Below are 23,291 nucleotides of genomic sequence, written 5' to 3' on the forward strand. Positions count from 1 at the left end.
AATTGTATGGACTGGCTCCATAAATATTATGCCTTCATGGATTGTCGTACTAGGGTTTTGAGATTTCGTTTCCCTAGTGAATTAGAGCTAGTCTAAGAGGGATACAATTCGAGTCGTTCATGTCCCTTGATTTCAAACCTAAAAGCTAATAAAACGATGTCCAAGGCGTCGTTATGTCATCTTGAGACTATTAATGATCTAGATCATAACATTCCTTCCATAGACTCTATGCCTTTAGTGAATGAATTCCAAGATGTTTTCCCCGATAATTTGCCTCGAGTCCCTCTCCCTTGAGAGATTGATTTTTGTATCGACCTGATCCCGATACCAAACCAATTTCAATTCCTCCCTACAGAATGGCTCAAGCTAAACTCAAAGAGTTGAAGCTGCAACTAAAACATCTCACTGATAAGGGCTTCATCCTGCATAGCATATCTTCATGGGGCTCTCCAATGTTTTTTGTGAAAAAGAAGGATGCAACCCTTAGGATGTGTATCGATTATCCGCATCTTAACAAAGTCTCTACAAAGAACATGTATCCACTTTAAAGAATAGATGCCTTATTCGATTAGCTCCAAGGGTCTAATTTCTTCTCGAAGAATGATATTTGTTCATGGTATCATTAGCTTAGGGTTAGGGATTAAGATATCCCAAAGACATTCTTTCAAAACCGTTATGTTCATTTTGAGTTCTTAGTCACTAATGCACCATCTATATTTATGGACCTCAGGAACCGAGTCTTCTGTGAATACCTTGATTCTTTCGTCAAAGTATTCATTGATGTTATCCTCATCTACTCTAAGACAAAGGAAGAGCATGAACAACATTTGGGACTAACCTTGCAGGTACTTAGACAACATCAGCTGTTTGCCAAATTCAACAAGTGTGAGTTCTTCTTAGATAAGTGACCTTCCTAGGTCATGTTGTGTCTAATCATGGTGTGGAGGTGGACCTTAGAAAGATTGAGGTTGTTAAGAACTAGCCAAGACCTCTTACTCACACTGGTATCCATAGCTTTCTAGGATTGGATGGTTAATACCGCATGTTTGTGGAGGGTTTTTCTTCAATTGCTGTCCCACTGACAACTTTGACTAAGAATAAATCCAATTTTTAATTGGAGGAGACTTGGGAGAAGCGTTTCCAGGTACTCAAGGACAGACTTACTTCAGCCCCAATCCCTACGTGACCTAAATGTGGTTAGAATTGCACTATTTATTGTGACACGGCTAGGGTTGGTTCGGGTTGTGTTCTTATGGAGGGTGGTAAGGTTATAGCCTATGCGTCCAGACAGCTCAAGGTGCATGAGAAAAATTATCCCACTCATGAACTGGAGTTGGCAGCTTTGGTGTTTGCATTAAAGTTGTGGAGGCATTACTTCGACAAAGTCTACGTGGATGTGTTCAGAGACCACAAGAGTCTGCAGTACATTTTCTTACAGAGGGAGTTGAATCTACATTACCGGAGATGGTTGGAGCTATTGAAGGACTATGATATGAGTGTCCACTACCATATAGGAAATGCAAATATTGTAGCTGATGCTTTGAGCAGGTTGAGCATGGGGAGTACAACCTATGTTGGATGGAAAGAAGGAGTTGGTGAAGGATGTACACAGAGTGGCCAGACAGGGTGTGCGATTGATGGCTTCTTCTAGTGAGGGTGTTTCAGTTCATCAAAGTTTTGAATCATCCTTGGTAGCAAAAGTGAAGAAGGGTAAGAATCTTCATCCTGTGTTGGTGGAGTTGAAAGACTCAGTGCTGGTAAAAATGAATGAGTCCTTTGGGAGGATATGACATACTTAGGTACAAGGACAGGCTGTGTGTACCAGACGTGGATGATTTGCGGACCTAGATTGTCGTAGAGGCCTATGGTTCTAGGTATTTTATACATCCAGGTTCCACCAAGAGGTATCATGACCTCAATCAGATCTACTAGTGGGATAACATGAAGAAGGACATTGCTGAGTATATGGTCAAGTGTCCTAATTGTCAGCAGGATAATACGAAGCACCTTAAACCTGATGGTCTCAGTTAGATGATTGAGGTTACGACTTGGAAGTGGGAGGCCATTAATATGGATTTCGTGGTTGATCTTTCGAGGACTAGGAGACAACATGACTCCATATGGGTTATAGTGGACAGGATGACTAAGTCTACCCACTTTATCCCTGTGAAGTCTGCTTACAAGGCCGAGGGTAATGGGGGACTCTATATTGATGAGATTTTGAGGTGGCATGGAATTTCATTATCTATCATTCCAGATAGAGGAGCTCAGTTCACTTTGCATTTCACGAGATCCTTCTCAAAGAGCTTAGGCAAATAGGTAAAGCTCAGTGCTGCCTTCTATCCTTAGACATATGGGCAGGCAGAGTGCACCATTCAGACATTGGAGGATATGTTGAGACCGTGTGTGATCGACATCAAAGGTAGTTAGGACGACCATATGCGATTGATAGAGTTCTCATATAACAATAACTATCACTTCAATATTGGAACGACACCAATTGATGTATTGTATGGTAGGAGGTGTAGGACATGCTGAGGGCGTGTGTGATCGACTTTAGACGTGGTTGGGACGACCATGTTCCATAGATAGAGTTCTTATATAATACCAGCTGTAACTGCAGATTGGATGGCACCGTTTGAGGCAGTGTATGGTAGAAGGTGTAGGTCTCCAGTTGGGTTGTTTGAGGTTGGAGAGTCATCGATTTTTGTTGCAGAGATCATTCATGAAGCCTTCCAGAAGGTCAGGGTGATTAGGATAGGTGGGCTACTGCTTACAGTCCGAATAAGTCTTATGCAGATAACAGGAAGCGGCCCTTAGAGTTTGATTTTGGTGAATAAGTATGCTTGAAGATATTACCCATGAAAGGGGTGATGAGGTTTTGCAGGAAGTGGAAGTTGAGTTCGAGGTATGTCGGGCCATAAGAGATTCTACAGCGTGTGGGTGAGGTGGCCCTTAGAGTTATGACTTGGTGATTCAACATTTATTCTTCTTGTTGAAGGTTTGGGGTTGATGAAGACTTGTCCTATGAGGATGTTCCTGTTGAGATTTTAGACCTGCAGGTAAAGCGGATGAGAAACAAGGAGGTTGCCACTGTGAAGGTATGGTGGAGGAACAACCTTGTTTAGGGAGCTACGTTGGAGGCCGAGGCCGATATGAGATCCCTCTATCATCATCTTTTCAGGTCTTGAGGTTAGACTTCTTACTCTTATGTCTATGTTTCCTTGTCTCCTCTATTCTTTGTTGATTTTTCTTGATTGTGTATAGTACATATGTTTTGATATGAGAGGCATTTTACGAGATAATTAGAAGTTTCATTAAGGGACGAATGTTCCTAAGGGGGGAAAAATATAATAACCTGAAAATGAATATGCTAAGTAATGCTTAAACGTACGTAGAATGCCTGGATAAGACCGGGTTCACACACATTGATGCGCATAGAACCAGACCTCCGAACCTATGCAACAGCCAAGTCAACCAACTTGGTGAGTTATTTTATCAAGCAAAGGTTGTGTCCATCCATGTAGGGCACCCGAATTGTAAGATTCACCTGGATGAGTCTTAATCGGACATGAAAGGGATAATCTTAAGTTAAGTGGGTCTAGGGGTAAAATGGTCTTTTCCAGGCTTAGGGTATCATTTTAATTACCCTAAACAATTAGTTAATTAATTAATTGATTTGGTAAAGGGTCAATTCGGGTAGAGGTGGCAGAATTTGACCCTTTAAGCGAAATCTAGCTCCACCCGGGTTCGAGTCTTGCTTGAAGCAATGATTTAACTGATTCAAATTTATTTAGTTAATTAATTAAATTAATTAATATTTAATTTTCTTATTTAGGAAAAAAGGAAAAAAATCAGATTTTTAATTAATTAATGATAAATCATAATTTGACTAAGTCTCCACCTAATCTCCTAATCCTATGCAAATAGTATAACACGTTTCTCTCTACTCCTCTCTCACTTTCACGTTAAACTTTCTGTAAAACAAAATAATAGAACAAAAATATAACAAAGTTCATCCACATTCAAGAACTTGATCGCTCAAACACAAAAGCAAAATAAGTTTAAAAACAAAAAGTATAAATTAAGTTCTCAACAGATTGTGCTTATGATTTTGGTGGTGAGATGTTGGCTTAGTGGGGGGTTTTTATGCAGAAAGTTATAACCTCAATGAACGAATTCAGGTATGGGTTTTCTTCATTCCTGGTCCCTTTCCTAGGAGACCCTAAAGGTTAAGTCTAATCACAATCGAAAAACTAAGGTTGTCCTTGTTTAATGCCCCTGTAATTAGATCCTCTGAATGATTCAAAGTATGCGTTGGGATGACTTCTGGTAGATAATTTTAGGGCTGGTTGTGATTACGTGTTTTAATGTGTATTTAGATATTATGTGAGAAATGAAAGATGTGTTTCGAAAAAGTGAATTACGTTAACTTGTTTATGCATGTGTGTGCCGTGAGTAAGACATGGTTTGAAGCTTGAATTCTACAAGTTTGAATGTTGTATTTAATGTGTATAAATATATTAAAAGGGTAACGTTCATATCAGTATAATGTTGCTGCATAAATGTAACACGAAATACTCCAAGAATTAACAAAAAAAAATGAGAGAAAGATTAATTGGTAGATGACCAATTTCCAGCTTGCTGGAAATGTTGATCTCGGGTTGTTTATTGGAGATAGAGATAAATTTTAATATTTTAAAAAAAAAATCTGAGGTCATTAGGGATTGAATCCAACACCACAAAATTCAAAATACATAAAAATTTCATTAGAAAAACGAAAGGAAAACTACATGAGGTGAGTGGGGATTGAACCCACAACATCTTGAATAGATGAGAGAGTTAGGAGAAAAATGAAAGTGAAAAATAAGATGAAGTGAGAGGGAATTGGACCCACAACCTCTTGGATAGGTGAGAAAGTTAAGAGAAAAACTAAGAGAAATAAAATGAATTTGTGGGGGATCGATCCCAAAACCTCTTGGCCTTAAACGGAAAAGAGAGGAGGGAAAAAAAAGAAAAATATATGTGGGTGATGGGAATCGACCTAGGGTCCCCCAAATTTGAAAAATACAATTACCAAGTTTAATATAAGATTATTTATTGCTCAAGGTTTCAAAATCGGGTTTCCTTGCCCAATTCCGTATTGACACGTAAGTCGTACGTGAATAAATGATTAAATGAATGCTGCCTTTAAGGATCGAAACTATGATCTTGGCATACTTACAAGATCCATATGCATTGTACTACATAACCTTGGGTAAGCATGAATCACTTAGACGAATTACGAATGAAGCGTCATGGCTTACCTGTGTGGACTCGTAAGTCCAACATACATTTATAGAGTAAGTGAACCTAATATGTTATGTGATGAATGATGTGACCCCAGAAGGGTGAAGTACGAGTGTGAAACACACTAAAAGGCCAAGTGCACTGGTATATGATGAAATTAACATTCACTTAAAATAGGGCGAGTAATTATGAAGGGAAAATGTTCTAAGGCTAATGAATGTTGTGAGAATATGATAAGAGGCTAATGTGAAAAATGTGAGGAACCTCATATGAGCCGAAGTAAATGTTACCATAACGTACTCACCTATGATATTGTGAAGTTAATGAAGAGACCAGTCTCTATTTATACTCTAATGAAAATATTGAAGTTAATATACACTTAATACTAATGATGAGATAAGAAATCATCTAATGAGCTATGATGTCCTCACTCTAGAAGCGAACTTCTATGACGTAATAGATGAATGTAATGGAACAGTATATTGAGAATTGATAGGCTAGCTATGAGTGGCGATTTGTTCTTCAGGAAGGCAGAGGTTCGTGTAATTATTATAAGATGAGACTGTCCGTTCAAACGGGTAAGAAAATCTGCTTATATCTCCTAGTCTTTGAACCTTTGCAGCCATAATAGGGATCTAGCAAGGTTAAACTCCCTACATATGCTAACATGTTTTGGTTTCACTTTGGCGTTGATTCCACCTCTTTTTGGTGTGGGATATACACTTGATTTTATGATGCTCACATGATCTATCTCGGTTAAAGATAAAGTTCCTAAAGAAAAATGAGGCCAGCCTCATGTAATGCACACAATTAAATGAACGATACCGAAGGTGTTTGGGTAAGATAATCAAGAGGTGAACTAGACTTCTCTAATGACACTAGGTCATTCTTAGTAAAGGATGACTCCCATACCTCACATTAAACAAACCTCACTGTTTGTGACGAAGGAATCGACCATCAACAGCCCTCCTAGCTCCTTGTTGACTTCTATTTTCCATGGAAACTTGAGAGAGTCCTTTAAGAGGGGGGGGTTTTGGATTTTTAGGAAATGGAGTCTAAAATGAGGTCATAGGGTCTGAAATACTTGAATATACCTAAAAGAACCCAAAATAAACTTCCAAGGTCCTTAAAATACTTGGGGTGAATTTACCAAACACGCCAAGCTAAGGAGCCTTTTAGCAGATTTTTGGCAGCTCACAGGCGGCTCCAACCAACGGATCGTTTGTCCATCGATGTCCCGTTTGTGAAGGGTTGTTGGTGAAGTATGCAACCACCAAACAGGAAGGCCTGCAGGTACGATCTATGGACCAAGTCGACAGGCTGTTGGTTAAACCACTGGCCGTCGTTTGCTCTCGTTGGCGGATATTGCATGGAAATCTTGGGTCCTAGTCTTCGGCCCTTCTTAAGGGCCACTTGTGGGTCCTATGTGGAGTTGTAGACGGATGTTAAGCCCCTAAAAATATTATTATTCGTCTTCAGAACATCCCACATAAATTTCGATTAAAATGAACACGTAAAACTCACTCAAACACATCAAGACGTATGAACACTTTCTAAGACACACCTTACAAACATCATGGACGTTCTTGGACGTTTTACCTCCAAACTTAACAAAACTTCATACACTGCCTTATTACACTTATATAACTATTTTAACACAAAATTAAATCAATAAACATTAACGAAGCTCTAGTTCACCTTAGTTCGTTTTAGGGTGTTACATTCTCCCCCACTAGGCATAACATTCATTGTAAAATAACGCTAAACAGATTAAGACCACCAAGTACTCACTTAGCATAACATAACACATTAAAATCTAGGCTCTAACATTATAGTCAAGGCACCAACTAACAAGGAGCAAAATTTCACACTTTCAAACACTTTACAACACATGCACTTTGTGAGAACTTTCACTTTTCAAAATTCACCCTTACCCTTCACTTATGGACGAACTACCTTCTCCAACATTAAACATGCTCATATACAAAACTTTTACACACATTGTTACTTCAATTCAAGACGGAGCATTATTTTTCAAAAAAGATGATTTTCACAGTGAGCATCACTGTAACACATGCAACTTTGCAAAACTTCAAAATTTCAATTTCACTTTCATTTCTTCATTTATGGAGGAACTACCTTCTACAACATTAAAAATGCTAATAAACATAATTTCTTAACACATTGATACCATTGCTCATGAAAAAAACAATTTTCTCAAAATTTGGACTTCTTTATAGTGAACTAAAAACTTCACTTTGTAACTTTCTAAAAAATTATATAACGAACCTTTCAAGCAACTTTAAAATGATGGCATGACAATATGATAGACAAGGCCATACTGACTTACTCTGAGGAGACTTGTTAAGTTACCCTAAGTGCAATGTGAGAGTAGCATCTCATACTACCACTCCCACTTAGTGACCCTTGAGGATTCTCTTGGACTAAGTACAGTACATGCAATTCTACTTTAACATTCATTATGCAAAACTTAGCTTTAACTTACTTATTTAACATTATACCTTAAGTCATTTAACTTCATATGCAACACAAGATAACTCATTCATACACTTCATATTCAAAACAACCTTGAAGCATTTAAGCACTTATCAGTAGCTACACCTTAATAACAGAGCATAGGTTGACTAACAATCTTTCCCATGCCATCATGATAATTTCAAGAACCAGACAAATAATTTTATATCAAGACACTCATAACAAAAGGAGAAATGCAACTCATACTATTATGCTAAACTCTTAATCATTACCAAACTACTGAGGATTGGTATCAAGCTTGAATAAGAACACAAAGAAAAGATGAGGATATCAACTACCTTTTTGTTTACACATTCTCCCCCACTTAGGGTAAAGACATCTTCAAGGTCTCAGACTTCAAAGTACCATTACACTTCTCACAAGGTAGGAACTCATAATACCCTTAACACATGCACATCAAGACTAAACACCAACCTTACAAGTCAAGCATAACACTTTGCTATTAGGATTAAATCATAGATAAACCCTTCTTAAACATAACTTCATTCAACTCTTTAACATGACATACATTAACTCATGGAATAAAATCCCTTCTACTACCATTGTACACAATCATAAGATAACTCATTTGTTGTCAAAGGGAATTTATTCAATCATTATGATTCTTACTATGTTCAGAACTACATCACCATAAAGTTTCTATTCGCAACACATCAAATCTCATAAATCACACATAGCCATAAATGGCATCACATTACAATTTGCAAAACTAACTTTTACATTTACTCTTCTAGCCACAAAATCATCATAAGCATCAAAACTCACAATTCTCTCCCTCATCATGGTAACATCTCCCTTTCCAAGAATTCACACCTAGAAAACCAGCGGACAAAGGAGAAGAAGCGAAAGATCTTATAGAGTTAAGTTATATGTCACGATACAAGAGTAATGAAGAAAGTGAAACTCTATCGTCCTATAGCCTCTTTTCCATGGATGTGTCGTGACTCACGCCAATGAACAAGACTCTATTAGACGTGGCTTGTGTGACTTTAGACCCTAAACTATTTTCTAAACTATAATGCTCTAATATGAATTCTGTCACAACCCACAAGCACCCCTTAGAAGTTAGGGAGAACCTTAGATCAAGACAAGGTGTACTTGACCCTTTCAGGTCTTATACAAGTCCTTTAACTATCGTTCATTACATAAGACAAAAATTAATGCGGAATTTAAACTTTTCACAAAATTTAGTAATATAAAAAGGAATGTTTTATTCATACTAAAAAAGTTTCATCTTCACAAGACATCTTAAAGAGATGACATAAAATTATAGGGACACGACCCTTTACATTTGAAATAAATACATAATAAGAACTTATACAAAACTAAAAGAATTAAGAACTATGCCCTCGAATATATGAGGGCGCACTTGTCTTGAGAGAATCTTTCCCAAGTTTTTTCCTTCTAAACTTCAACCTTGCTTCCAAAGCTATACTTATAGAGTATAGAAAAGTAGGGGGTTAGTAGAAAACAATGTACTAAGTATCATATATGCAAAAACATTCAAGAACATAGGAGTAAAACACCATAAGAAACACCATTTAACATTTGGAGAATAATTCCCAAACTTTTAGCAAAAATGAGCATTTTACAGTAAACTTCCCAAAGTTACAGTGAATTAATTTTGACTTTACAGTGACCTATCCTTATTACAAAACACTGAACTTCCAAGGTCAAGCAAGGATAAAGTGAGCTCAATACTATAGAAGTTTCCATAACTAAGGTTATGATAAGTCTCACCAAGGTAAGACACGAAGGAAACAACCATACACCTCCTTCAGTACACAGCAAGGTGATCCCTACGACTACCCTTTTTAGGCTTACTCGACTCATGAGAAAAATTCCCCGCTCAATGAGAAGACGTTAGAAGAACGATTAAGCAACACAACAAGACTTTAATTTCGGAATGCCTACTTAGTGTCATGAGTAGATGGTGTCCCGTTCCAAAATCTACCCAATGTAGTACACTCTTTTAGAAGGCTTAGCACCAAGACTCCACTTTCAAAAGGTCTACTTAGTGAAATGGATAGATAGCATCCCATACGACCACCTACCCTAAGTAATACATTCTTTTTGAAGATTTAGATCATTCAATTCATATAAGACTCACCAAGACTCCCCTTTTTGAATGCCTATGTCACATCCGGGTTTACCCCCTAGGCGTAACCAGCATCGTCGTACTCTTTGAGGAATAAGTCCTCTTAGTCATACATAATTCTTTTCAACGATTAAAAAGATGAAAGAATTTAAAATTTTTCAACTACTTCCAATCGGAGTTTTACATAGACCTCTATATACACATAATCATAATAATGTCGAGTATACATAGACTAGTTCATATAACAAGATTACATAGTCTTCTACTTTTATTTCACACACTTATATTGTAAAGAAATAGAGTCATAAATCTGTCTCATCTCAGAAACTATCTAAACGAGGACAATAACATTGGGCATAGCCCTAAATCAATGAAAGTTAGCCGCATATAGGGTTTATAAAACTTTTTCTCAAATAGGAAATAGAGTCGATAAAAAAGTTGTAGTAACTAAGAAACTTCGCAAAAGAGAGTTTTGGTATCGTCCTCGGGGAAGATGAGGACCTACCACTTGGATGATAGAATGTCCAAGTCTCCCTTCGAATCACCTCAAATGAACTTCAACAACCAGAACCTAAAATGTTTGGATAAAGGGAGAAAATGGGTTGAGTACGCCACATGTACAAAGTATGAGACCACAAAGTATGCTAGAAAGGGATATTTAATGAAATCATGTTATTTAAGCTAATCCTTTGGACATACTAAATAAATTTATTGTACCATATGCACGTCATCATACTTAAGCCCATAATATCACGTAACTTTATCATCACGTAATAATATCACAAACATGAATAAGAGTAATCACGTGAATAGCAAAACAAAGTGACCAACTATAATCCTTAAGAATCCACAAGTTCAATGACCAAGCAAAACCCCATAAACCTACTTAATCAAGTAACCCACCAAATATCATAATTACCAATTCACTTCACATTGAATAGTCTTCCATGTAATATATTATTCTTTATTTAACAATGATAACAAAGTTCATATTCATAAGCACTTATTCAACATATAAATTCATTTACATTATATAGTCATTTATATACATAATATTAATTTCAAAAGCTTCTATCAAGGCAAACTAGTGCAAGGCATATGTAGAGTCCCATACCCCTACTAAGCTAAAGGTAAACCACTCAAGTCACTTCAATTAGTCTATACTTCATTCATTCATTTCATTTTAGGGAACTCTAGACTTAACCAACATAGAGCACATGAGCAAATATGGAATACGGTGTCAATAAACTTTATCCATATAAGTGAGGCTAACACTTTCGTATTTAGTAACATATTGCAGAACATTGATAGTTTTTACCATCCTTCTAGCACATAAACCTTAATATACCTTACAACATAGTCAAGACATTTCAATTCAACATAACTAACTCTTTGAACCATCCTAGGTTAGGTACTAGGTTGTCTTTTTCTTGTCTTAACCAAAATCTGGAAATTGCTTTGTGATTTAAATTTTATCCTTTTAAATTGGCTATTAAGTTTCTAAATTAATTAATCAATTAACCTAGGGTAATTACTAATTATCCCTTTGTTTTTAGGACAACAACAAACACTTTGGACAATCCTAGATTAGGTAATAGGTTGTCTTTTGCTTGCCTTAATTGAAATTTAAAAATTGCTTTGTGATTTCGGTTTGTCCATTTAAGTTACATAATTAAGTTAAGAAAATAATTTTGTATTGTTAAAAAATCTTGGAATATATTTTGCTTATTTGGGTATAAATAGAAATTGGCTAACACCCCTTAGCCAATTTTCTATACTATGCCCAATATTTCTCAATATAGGGCATTTGGATACGTATTACTTGGTATTGTTATAAATTAAGGATATAGTTATCTTGAGTACTTGTGTATATATAGAAATTGGCTAACACCCCTTAGACAATATTCTATAATATGCCCAATATTTCTCAATATTAGGCAATGGGGTGGCTATGTACCTCAATACGCATTCTAACAGACATACTGGGCTCTTTATTATACGGGTAACTTTTTTTGAATATTATACATTATCATCTATTATTCATCCTATATACTACAATATAATCATCAATATGATCATCATTGACTCCTTTGGTGAAGTAGGAATAATGATGCATCAACCCTAAGTCTATACACATAACGCCATATTCATAGTCTAACATGATCACCTATATAGCATCAATAGAAGAACACATATACTTTCACATTACTTATCATGTAGATAGACATAATACAAATTCACATATTCAACTACAAAAATAATCATAATACTTCAAGTAGTTGCCGACAAGACCATGATCATCATAATACAGAAAGTTAACGCCCACAAGGCCACATCTATTGCAAGTAAATCACATAAAACCACAACCATAATTTGACCATACCAATCACAACATAATTGAAGTTTAATTTACATAAAATAAATGGAATGAGGGCAGCGTACCACCACTCCATCCTCAACACTTCAATCCAATGCTAAACCATCCCCTTCAATACTATAAGGCCCTTACACATGTCCATAAAAAATAATTAAATACATAATCTATGATATTCAATGAAACTAGGCCAATTTAATATAGATTCATCAATATAATTCATCCTATGTAATAATAAAATAAAATTGTTACATCAATCAATAGCCCATATAAAATTACACTGGAATTCATAAGTATTAGTAGATCAGTCTTACTTAACCCATAAAATAGTCAAAAATTAGGGTTCATCCATTACATGGGTTCATAGGTTAGTTGAGTTAAAATCATCTAATTCATATCAATTCAATCAATATTCAATGATTAAAAACCTTTAACGCATTAACCTATACATAGATCATGAAATTGGACAATTCATCTTTGAAAACTTTAGAGAACATCTTTGAAATTTGGGCTTCTTGATATATAGAATTTCAAGGATAAAAAATCATACCTTATTGAAGATAATTATTCAATTTGATGAAGATTCTCGACTCAAATCTCAAATGCAACCTTTTCCTTGAGTTTTTGCTTAAATGGAGTTCTAGTGAATTTCTAAGGGATTTTGGTTTTTTATTTTGGAGAATGAAATCTTCTAACTGTTTTAGGCTTATTAACATGTTTAAAATAACCTAAATTTATCTTATTTGGAAATGTGGTGAATTTACCAATTCACCCCTAACTTAATAGTGGTCTACACACAGGAGACAGACCGAATCGACGGTTGCCCATTGACAGGGCGTCAGTTCACCATTAGACTGTCCTTTCATAGGATGCTGGGTTCAGAGTCTGGAAAATTGGAGCTTATACCCCTAGTCTAAGTAACAAATGACGCCCTTCACATAGGGGGTGTCGACCAGGCCACTGGGCGTCGTTTACCATCCGTAGGTGGGACGGCCTTCGGCAGTTTAGGCCACCAGCATGGGTCCTTCCTCAAGGACCCTTTGATTGTCTTTGGCAATGTTGGCCTTGACATTTCCAAACCAAACATGCTCGTATATGAATTATGAACTCTCACATGAATTTCATCAAAAACAAACACGTAAAATTTTACAAAACATGCATAGCCACACAAGGTCATTTCAAGGCAAACCTTTCGAACGTCTTGGATGTTTGACCTTCAACCTTCACTTAACATGAAACACTTCCTATATACACCATAGTAAGTCAAATAATAACCTTATAAATTAATTAATTATACATAAAACATAAAACCACATATGACGAACATAGGTGACTTAGTCATCGAAGATCTTGGTCGTCCCTTTACGTTTGTCTTCCAATGCACCTAAACTCTTAGACACTGCCTCAATACAACATTAAAAAAAGTATCGATCTTATACCATCATGACAACCATGTTAGGCTCTAGCTTCACCTAAGTCATTTATTTGGGATCCTACATTTCCCCTACTTGGACAACATTCGTCCTCGAATGACACTTGAAACTCTCCGAAAACTTTCAAGAATAAAGATTCTATTAGCATTTTCAAAAATACATTAACATGCTTGAATCTTTACTCTTTGTGAATATGTGATTCACACTTACTCTTGATGATGCATAATACTCAAAACTTATCTGAAGCTTCATGTTTGAGACTGAGGACTTCCTTCTCAAATACAATTAACTTAATGCACATCACCACTAATGCAATACAAAAATCATGTCTATGCTGCATAAAAACAGCGACATAAATGAAAGCACAAACTCATTTTTAACTCATATAGTGCAAGTGTAGGACACATGATAATGCACTTAAAACACCAAAATCGACTAATGCACTAAATCTTAGAGTTTATTAAACAAAAACCAGACTTAGGAAGAGTATATCTAACCTTAAGAAATGAATAAGTGAGGGTAATGGGATCTCATATCGGCCTCGGCCTCCGATATTTCTCCCTCAACAAGGTGGTACCTCCACAACACCTTTACGGAGGCACCCTCCTTGTTCCTCAACCATTTCACTTGGCGAACTAAAATTTCCACGGGAACCTCTTCGTAATAAAGGTCCTTATTGATTCCTAACCCCATAAATAACATCTTGTTGGCCTTAATATTTGAAACTATTGCCTTATTGGATTTGAATGACGCCCTTCCCATTTAAATTCCAAATCATTTGTCAACTAAAACCTCACTACCCTGATGCAATAGTCAATAGTAACATAGCATTTATGATGCCAATCCATACCTAAAATTATATCAAAATCTAGCATGATTAAATCTATTAGATGAGCATGAGTAACTTTATTGAGAATAGTTATTGGTAAATCTCTATATAGTCTTTCTTCCCTAACATTGTCTCCTATGGGAGTACTAACTAGAAATGATTCATGTAAAATCTCAGGATGCAAGTCTAATTTACAAGCTTCTAGAGGAGTAAAAAAATACAAGATTGATCTAACAATGCATAAACAGGAAAAAAAGACATGCAAGGTACCAGTGACCACATCAAGTTACTTCTCATGCTCCTCTCTACCTTTTAAATCATAGAATTTGTTCCTCTTTGGATGTTCGGTTGTAGCAATAGGATTAAGTCAAAGTTGAGCATCTGTCCTGTCCTGATTTTTTCATTTGTGGACAGTCCCTAACTATATGTCCCCTCTTGCCATTCCCATAACATATATTAATACCTACTAGGCACTCACCTCCATGCAAACATCCACACTTATCACACAGCTTCTATCACACTGCGCATTTCTATCATTTCCCTCATTGGTATTAGTGTTCTTATAAGGAGTAGATTACCTGAGTGCTTGTGCCCCTTCTTAAACTCTGTCCAATCCAAAACCCTAAATGAATTATTACCACTACTCATATCAGACTGATCCAACGCCTAGATTTCTTGCTCTCCCGGTGTCGCTTTCTTCGACAACTCTCCTCAACCTATTTTTCATGTTCCATAAACCTTAAAGGTCCATGTAATCATACAACATGGTTGCCTTAAATTCCTTCTCCAAATCCTCCGACACAGCAGTCATAAACCTACTCATCTAATCCTTGCGCTATTGGACACCATAGAAAAAGCATATTTGGAAAACTTAACAAATATCATGGAGTATTCCTTAACTGACATACCTCCCTATCGTAAGTTGATGAATTCCTCAACCTTGTCCTCTCTCTATTCTATGGGGAAAAACTCTCTAGGTATTATTGGAGAAATATGGGGTTCACCATAATGTGGTCACTCCTTACCATCCTCAAACTAGTGGGCAAGTTGAAGTATCAAATAGGGAGATAAAAAAGATATTGTAAAAAAAAGTGAACGCTAGTAGAATGGATTTGTCAAGGTGGCTTGATGATGCTCTTTGGGCCTACTGGACAACGTATAAGATTGCAATAGGTATGTCCCCATACCAACTTGTATATGGGAAAGCTTGTCAGCTTCCAGTTAAATTAGAGCATAAAGCAATGTGGGCTATGAAGAAGTTGAAAATGGATTGTAATGAAGCTGTAGAACAACAGTTAACTAGGTTGAATGAACTCGATGAATTTTTCCTGAAATCTTATGAAAGCTCAGCCCTCTACAATTAAAAGAATAAGAAGTACCATGACCTAAAAATTGAAAAACGAGAGTTTATTTTTGGGGATTTGGTGCTTCTATTCTATACTAGGTTGTGCTTGTTTCCGGGCAAGCTCAAGTCCAAATGGACTGACCCTTACTTGGTTACTCAACTGTTTCCTCATTGACAAGTTGAGTTGGAAAACAAAGAGGTGTGCTGTTAAAGGTGAATAGATAACGGATAAAAATATATTTTCGGGCATGCGGAATCAGTGAATGAAGTGATCAAGGCATGATCTCTTGATGAAGTTTGAGTAATCAATTCTCTTCAGTCGTGCCGCGATTTTAAATCATGCGCTGGTTGGGAGGCAACCCAATACGTATTTTTTTCTTTCTAGTAATGGTAGCCTTTTCTAATAATGGGTTTTAAATTTGTAGGCATATCACCACGAAATTCTATAGAAAATCACCCTGCAACAGTCACTGACAGATACATCGACAGACCATCACCCTTGCGATGGACCGTCGCGTGAATCCGTCATGCCAGGTAAGTATTTCATTTAATTTCAAAATAAGGGCTCAGGTGACGGAACCCATTATGGATCGTCACATCTGTGATGGATCGTTGTCGCGGATTTGATGCTTCATTAACAAGAATACCCGACCCGACCCGACTGGGGATTTTTTAAATTTCAATCTATAAAAAAACCCCACCCTTCATTTGAACGATTTCTTTCACTCTTTCTCCCATTCCCTCCCTTTCAAACTTCAAATTTCCTACCTCTATTTCAAATGTTCACTTCCCTGAATAAAACTTTTTGGATATCTCCGATGTACTGGTCGGAGTCTGCTGCTGTGGTTTTGTTCTTGCTAACTAAGTGCCTCTCTTGTTTGTTTTTCTCCTCTTCTAATATATGTGTCTCTGATCTCTACCCATTTACATTGCATTTTTGTTTTAATTAGTATTAGCCTATTCCTTTTTGGTGGGTCTTCATTCATTGCTCCAATTTTGTTTGACCTAGGTTGAGAATCCTCAAATTGCCTTGTTAAAACTCGAGAAATAGGTGAATTAGCATTTCTAGTTTACTAGGTATTTGGGGGTTAACACTAAGTATTCCATGTGACTCACTGAGGATGAATGTGTCATCCTCAATTCTGTCACGCGTGATAGAATGAGACCTCGATGACGAACCGTCGTACCCACGATGGACCGTCATAGTGTGTGTTCCAACACCCCTAATACCCCACTATTCGTTTCTTAAAGTATCCACCAACGGACACATTCAACGGACCGTCATTCCCACGATGGTCCGTCCTACACAACCATTCTACTTTTCATAGACCCTATTCCTAAAGGTCTCCAACTTTTCCTAAGTGTCCTCTGACGGACATCTAAGACGGGAACGTCATACAAGCGATGGTCCATGTTGCTTAACCGTTATGGTTGTCAAAGACCCTATTCCTAAGGGTCTCCAACTTTTTCTAAGTGTCCTCTGATGGACACCTACGACGGACCGTCATACTCTCGATAGTACGTCCTGCACAACCGTCATGACGGTTAGAGACCCTTGTCCTAAGGGTCTCCAATTTTTTTCAAGTGTCCTCTAACTGACATCTACAACGGACCGTCATACCCTCGATGGTCCATCCTGCAAAATCATCATGACGGTCAGAGACCCCACTGCTAAGGGTCTCCCTACTCTTACTAGGTGCCCCGTGACGGACATCGATGACGAACCATTATTTTCACAACGGTCCGTCCTGCTTATCCGTCATAACGGTCAGAGACTTTCCTTGATGGGTCTCCACATGACCATAGTTTTAAGTAAGACATGACGAACCCCATGGAGGTCCGTTGTACTTACGACGAGCCCTCACCTGATCCGTCATGTTTCACTGATACTGTAGAAATGTCATTACAACTTTGCTCTTATATTTATTTTGTGTCGTTATTTCTTGTCTTGTTTGATCCTTCTAGTACTAATATTGATTATTTACTGGTACTAACTCTAATGGCACCAAAATAAGATCGAGTTTACGCACGTGGGCGTTCAAAGTCCGTTGCCCTATTTGCCCGACTGATTATAGGCTCTGATGATGAGCATGATCCCAAGTACGTGCCCCCAAACACTGCCACTCCATCATGAGCTGCACCTAGAACTAGAGCTACGCCCAAAAAAAGTGGCGTCCGGCGTAGTCACTGCCTCCTAGTTTGATGAGGAGCGCACACTGACCGGCACACCTTCTGGGTCAGCTACACATGAATATGGAGCGTCTGACTTCTTAGGAGTTTCGTGGTTAGAGTAAGCCTCTCGGTCTGCAGGAGTCCCTAGATCCATCACAGCTGCATAGTCTTCCTCGTCTGATGTGGCTTACAGTCGTGATTCCACTCCAGGCTCACAGGCTAGTGCCCTCACCCCAGTTTCCGACCAACCCAACAGGTGGTGTGTCGATGGGAAATACCAAGTATATTCTGATGCCATGTTTCTAAATGATAAAGGCGTCATGAAACAGACCCTTACACTGGAGAGGTGGGTCCTTACGATAAATCTCCCCACCATGCAAGAGATTCACAATCTCTTCACCATACACCAGCTAGAATTGAAAGCTCGTTCTTTAGGCCTCTATAGTGAGGAGTTGGTCTGAGAGTTCTATGCCTCTTACGTGGCTACTCTCCGATCACAAATAGATAGGCGGCCTACCCCCGCCAAACAGTCATACTTGAGCATGTCTGAGCACGTGACATACAGGTTGTCATATCCCTACCCTCCATCCGTCGGTATCTGTACGGCAAGGATGTTGATGCCAACAGGACCCCTCTCACCGTCGAGTTCGACTGCCGGTGGCTGATTACAAAAGATAACCAATTCTTGCGTGAGCCATCGCTGAGAGAGACCACGAAGAGGTGGATGGAACTGGACTTGTTCATTGATGGAGAGGGTGCCAACTGGGTAATGGAGCCAAGGGGAGCCATCAAGAAGGCTAAGTTTACCTTCACGACAAAGTTCTAATGGTTGATTTTCCGCCACTGCCTTCCCCAATGGTTGCTGATAATATAGTCACATGGGATCGCACAGTTCTGATGGCGGCGATGATAGCCGGGTTTGAGGTTGACTTCGCTTGGCTTCTACATGCAGTCATGCACGAGAGAGCTTTCAAGGTCACAACTACTTACCCGTTTCCGTGCATGATATTTTCCATATGCAGGTCGGCAGGTGTGCACATCTGGCACATTTATCAGCTCAAGACTCCGTTGGGCAATGTTGATATCGGTCTCATCAGGGATAAGGCCAATGAGTTGGCTCCATGCAGAGAGCCCCGTCTAGAGTTGCCTCCACTTGGTGAAAATCTGGTTGATACGATAGCACATGCTCGTATGGCTATGCAGGCTACTTCTGAAACCACTGACACTACTCCCGTCGAGTCTATCCTGGGTAGAAGCAATGCACCTAGATCCTTTTGCTCAGCCCTGTTCCACGATCTATTCTTGCTTTCTAGGGTCCAGAAACTAGAGGCTTAGATGGCCACACTTCTGCATCATATTCAGCCTTGGATGGAGTTCTCTATTGTTGAGGCGAAGGAGCGCTTGGTGCGTAAAATGGTCCAGCACACAAAGCGGAAGATCACTAAGGTTCATCAGCACTTGGAGGCTTTTGAGTAGAGGGTGCTAGCCTGGCCAGCCCCTCAGATGGACGTGTCGACCCTTCAAGCTGCGGTTGAGATTCTGCGATCGGATATTGATATGATCCTAGAAGCTAGGGTGCCTTAGTCGAGGCCCCTTCTACATAGCCTGCTGCGGATACAGTAATGGTTGCTTTATCCGCCACTTCTGAGATTCCACCACCTCCCCCTCGAAAGCATGCTAAGAGGCGCAAGGGTCGAGAGGAGGATGAGGCAAGAGCACTGAAGAAGGAGCGCCTTGAGATGGAGTTTGTGAGGAGAGCCTAGCTTACTGATGAGGAGGCGCGTTGGATCAGGGATGTAGAGTCAGCTACTGGGGCATCTAGCTCCAGAGATGTGGACATAGCGGGAGGCACTACTAATAGTGATGTTGTTGATGAGTACACTATTGAGGGTGTCCATACTACATATGTAGTGGGTTTCGGAGAACCGGATCCACCAGCTTGCTGATCGCTGGCGCTTTGCCCGCAGGTTTGCTTTTCACCTGCCACTCTCGTATTTCAATTTTTTATGCATTGGGTACAATTGCATATCTTTTCATTGGGGGTGGGGTAAATGGAAAGTGAGTGGTAGGGTGAAATCTGAGTAGCCCAATTCACGATCCTGTTTTGGTGTTTTCTTGCCTGTGTTCTTTTTCACAAGAGACTGATTATTTTTATTGTTGAACCAGCATGTCTATATCTTGTGTCTATAGTATAACTCTGAAGCATGATAGCTAAATAAAAAATGATAACCTAATGTAATGAAAATGATGCATGACTAGGCATAGTAATTGATAATGTGTGGCTCTAAGCATGACATAGAGATAAACCACTGCATGACTCTTAAGTCTATAATTCGAACTAGGTGTTTGATAATCATATAGAGTAATGAGATGTCAAGTGAGTGTGAGAAAAATTTGAATATTCCACTATTTGTACTAAGCTACAACTTGCCTGGTTAGTCCTGCTTATAGTAAGCTGTACTAGACAATTAGGGTGTTGGCCCTGGTCCCTCCTTGGACATATGCACCTCAGCTTATGCCAAAAGCATAAGTTGAGGGTGGCTAATGCAGTAAACAACCTTTTCATGGCCCAGACCCAACTTTTGGTATTTTGTACTTTTACTCATTGCAAAGCCATGAGTTGAGGGTGACTATTATGAGGAATTCTCAGGAAGGTCGGGTTGAAAGAACAAAGAGAGAGAAAGAATAAAAGTAAAGTTACTTAAGAACCAGTTGAAAGAAAACTGAAATAAAATATATATATATATATATATATGTGTGTGTGTGTGTGTGTGTGTGTGTGTAAGTGAGTGTTTATTTGTGTAAGTGACCCTTTTATTTCTTGCTTGTATTAAATATATATATAAAAGGTGAAGGAATATGAGTAATTGTGCGAATTAAAACGATCAAAAGTGGTATGTTTAGCCTATATGTAAAGGAGGGAAACAAGTCACTAAAGTATACCTAAAAATACCCTACCTGATCCTGAGCCTATGTTACAAGCTAAGAAAGTCCTATCGTTATCTTAAGAGTTGTATAGCGAACTTAAAGCAATGAAAATAAAGTCAAGCTTATGGCAATATGTCTGAATGAGTTGTAAATTTGTTCTAACAGTGAGTGTTGAAAAGTAATTCTTATAATCAAACTGAAATCATTGTGTGAAAAATGAGGATGTTGTTTTGAAGCGAGGACACTAGTTGCAATACCTGAAATATTAGCACCTTCAGGAGAAATTTAAGAGGATAGGTGTTAGTGCGTGGTGAGCCTTTGTCATGGTCTGGTTCCCATTAGTTAAATCCTCATATTGATAACATGCATTAATATGATTAGACTGATCGGAATTGATAGCCAAATGATTGTATAAGCTAAAATATGGATACTATTGTACAAAGATTTTGTAGTGAGTCCTAGTGTGTCACTTGAGGACTAAAAACGAATTTAAGTTGAGGGTGTTGTATACCGTAGTTTCACTTTATTTTTAATGCTTTTTCCTTAGGTTTAGTGTGTCTCCAAAAGCCTTTTTGTTTTGATTTTTTTGTAAGTTTCTCTGTATTTGTAGAAAATCTGTACAAAGATGAACGCGGAAGTTTTTGAGCAAGAAATGTAGATAAGTTACCACCTATGGAGCTTATGAAGATCCGTCGATCTTGCGACGGTCTGTAGCTGGCAACGTAGTGAAGTTGCTGAAGGAAGATGGGGAAGTCTGACCATGTGTGGGATTACGGAAGTTCATGATGGACCGTCATAGCCACGATGGTTTGTCCTGCTGGTTCGTCGCAATGATCAGATAGTAGTTCCAGTATCAAATTTTGAAGAAGTTTATGTGTTATAGAATGGAGACATTGACGAACCTTCATGCTTGGAAAGGTCCATCATACCTGCCGTCGAGGGTAATGAAGATAGAAGCAGAAGAATTTGTAAAATATGGGACGATGGATGCCATGACCGACCGTTATAACAATGATGGTGCGTCACGAGGTCCATAGACCCAGCCGTGTTTTGACAGATTTTCAGTTATTAGAGTCTTTCTTTTATTAGGTTTTTGTTTTTTTATAAATAGTTCAAAAAACATCATTTTTTGGGTTAGACTCTTTATTGGTTATAATCTTTGATAGTGGACTCTTCGATCATGCATAATAGACTTTTTTATCGTTATACTTTTTCTGGAATTGATTGTTGGTGATTTGGTTGATTAATCAAGTGAATTTCTGGATTTTATTCTTTCTCATTAAAGTAACTGAATGAATTCTTACATTAAATATATGAATATTGTGATTATTACTATGGGTAACTAAACTCCATAACTAGTGTTGTGGGAACCATTGTTAAATAATGAGGTAAAATTTAACTAAAATAACAATTCCAGAATAGTGTCTTGCATGAATTGATAATTCTTTCGTTTAGAAGTCTTTTTAATGGATGGCCAACGTTAGAACTCGCCTTAATGCTACTTGCCGGACCAAGGAGGTAGATAATAGGAAAAGAATTATCAACATAGATTTAGTGTATATTATCTAATAGGCTATTGTCGATTGGTACGAGGCAATAACGTTGTCAAATATCGAATACAATGCTTAATATGATGTAAAGGGTAGGGTTAGTATAGCAACACACGTAGCCGTACCAAGAAGCGGAGTGAAATTTTCTAGATGCCGAACCAAGGATTTAGAAATACATACCTTATCACTTTGCATACAAGATACTAGGAAAGAATTGTTATAGTTAGAATTATCAAGTTAGGAACCTCTGGGGAACACTTAAACCCTAGTTACTTCTATTAATTGATTAAACTGCATGATTTGATTCTATTAGTTGGTTACTTTAATTTAATTAGTAATTTTCTTTAATTTAGAAATAAAACCCCCCTTTTATTGTCTTCTAAGGAAATAATTGACTAAATAATAGTAATAATAGATTAAAGTTAAGTCTTAACTATTTTCCTCGTCGAAACAATCTCAACCTCATCAGTTGGGTTCTTTACTTGATACGACCGCTGTACTTCCTTTTCAAGAAGTAAGTTTGAGCGTATCAATGAAGCATACATAGGCTTCTCATTTATAAAACATAAGATACATAGGAATTAGTCTAATTCTTTGTCTCATATTGAACCATCTAAAGCAAGTACAAATCGTTGACATAGCCAATACAAAGTCAAGATGCCCATATAGGCTTAAATAAATTCCAAACAATAAAGGAAAAAACAATGTCTTTCAGGC

General features: G+C 37.9%; 1 protein-coding gene across 1 annotated transcript; it reads left to right on the top strand.

The window, feature by feature from the left end:
* The first annotated feature begins 2,070 nt into the window (after positions 1-2,070).
* On the top strand, positions 2,071-3,128 carry LOC138338749 (uncharacterized). The gene is made up of 4 exons (XM_069289837.1): positions 2,071-2,311; positions 2,624-2,742; positions 2,853-2,908; positions 3,002-3,128. Exons 1-4 carry the CDS (start codon positions 2,071-2,073, stop codon positions 3,126-3,128), a joined length of 543 nt encoding a protein of 180 aa, XP_069145938.1.
* The last annotated feature ends 20,163 nt before the right edge of the window (positions 3,129-23,291 follow it).

Source organism: Solanum lycopersicum, chromosome 10 (genome assembly GCF_036512215.1).
Source record: "Solanum lycopersicum chromosome 10, SLM_r2.1".
In the NCBI taxonomy this organism is placed as follows: domain Eukaryota; kingdom Viridiplantae; phylum Streptophyta; class Magnoliopsida; order Solanales; family Solanaceae; genus Solanum; species Solanum lycopersicum.

Coding starts and splice junctions, on each gene's coding strand:
- LOC138338749 (XM_069289837.1), top strand. CDS start 2,071: ATGGATTTCGTGGTTGATCTTTCGAGGACTAGGAGACAACATGACTCC. Junction 2,743..2,852: donor TTCATGAAGCCTTCCAGAAG/GTCAGGGTGATT, acceptor GTATGCTTGAAG/ATATTACCCATGAAAGGGGT. Junction 2,909..3,001: donor AAGTGGAAGTTGAGTTCGAG/GTATGTCGGGCC, acceptor TTCTTGTTGAAG/GTTTGGGGTTGATGAAGACT.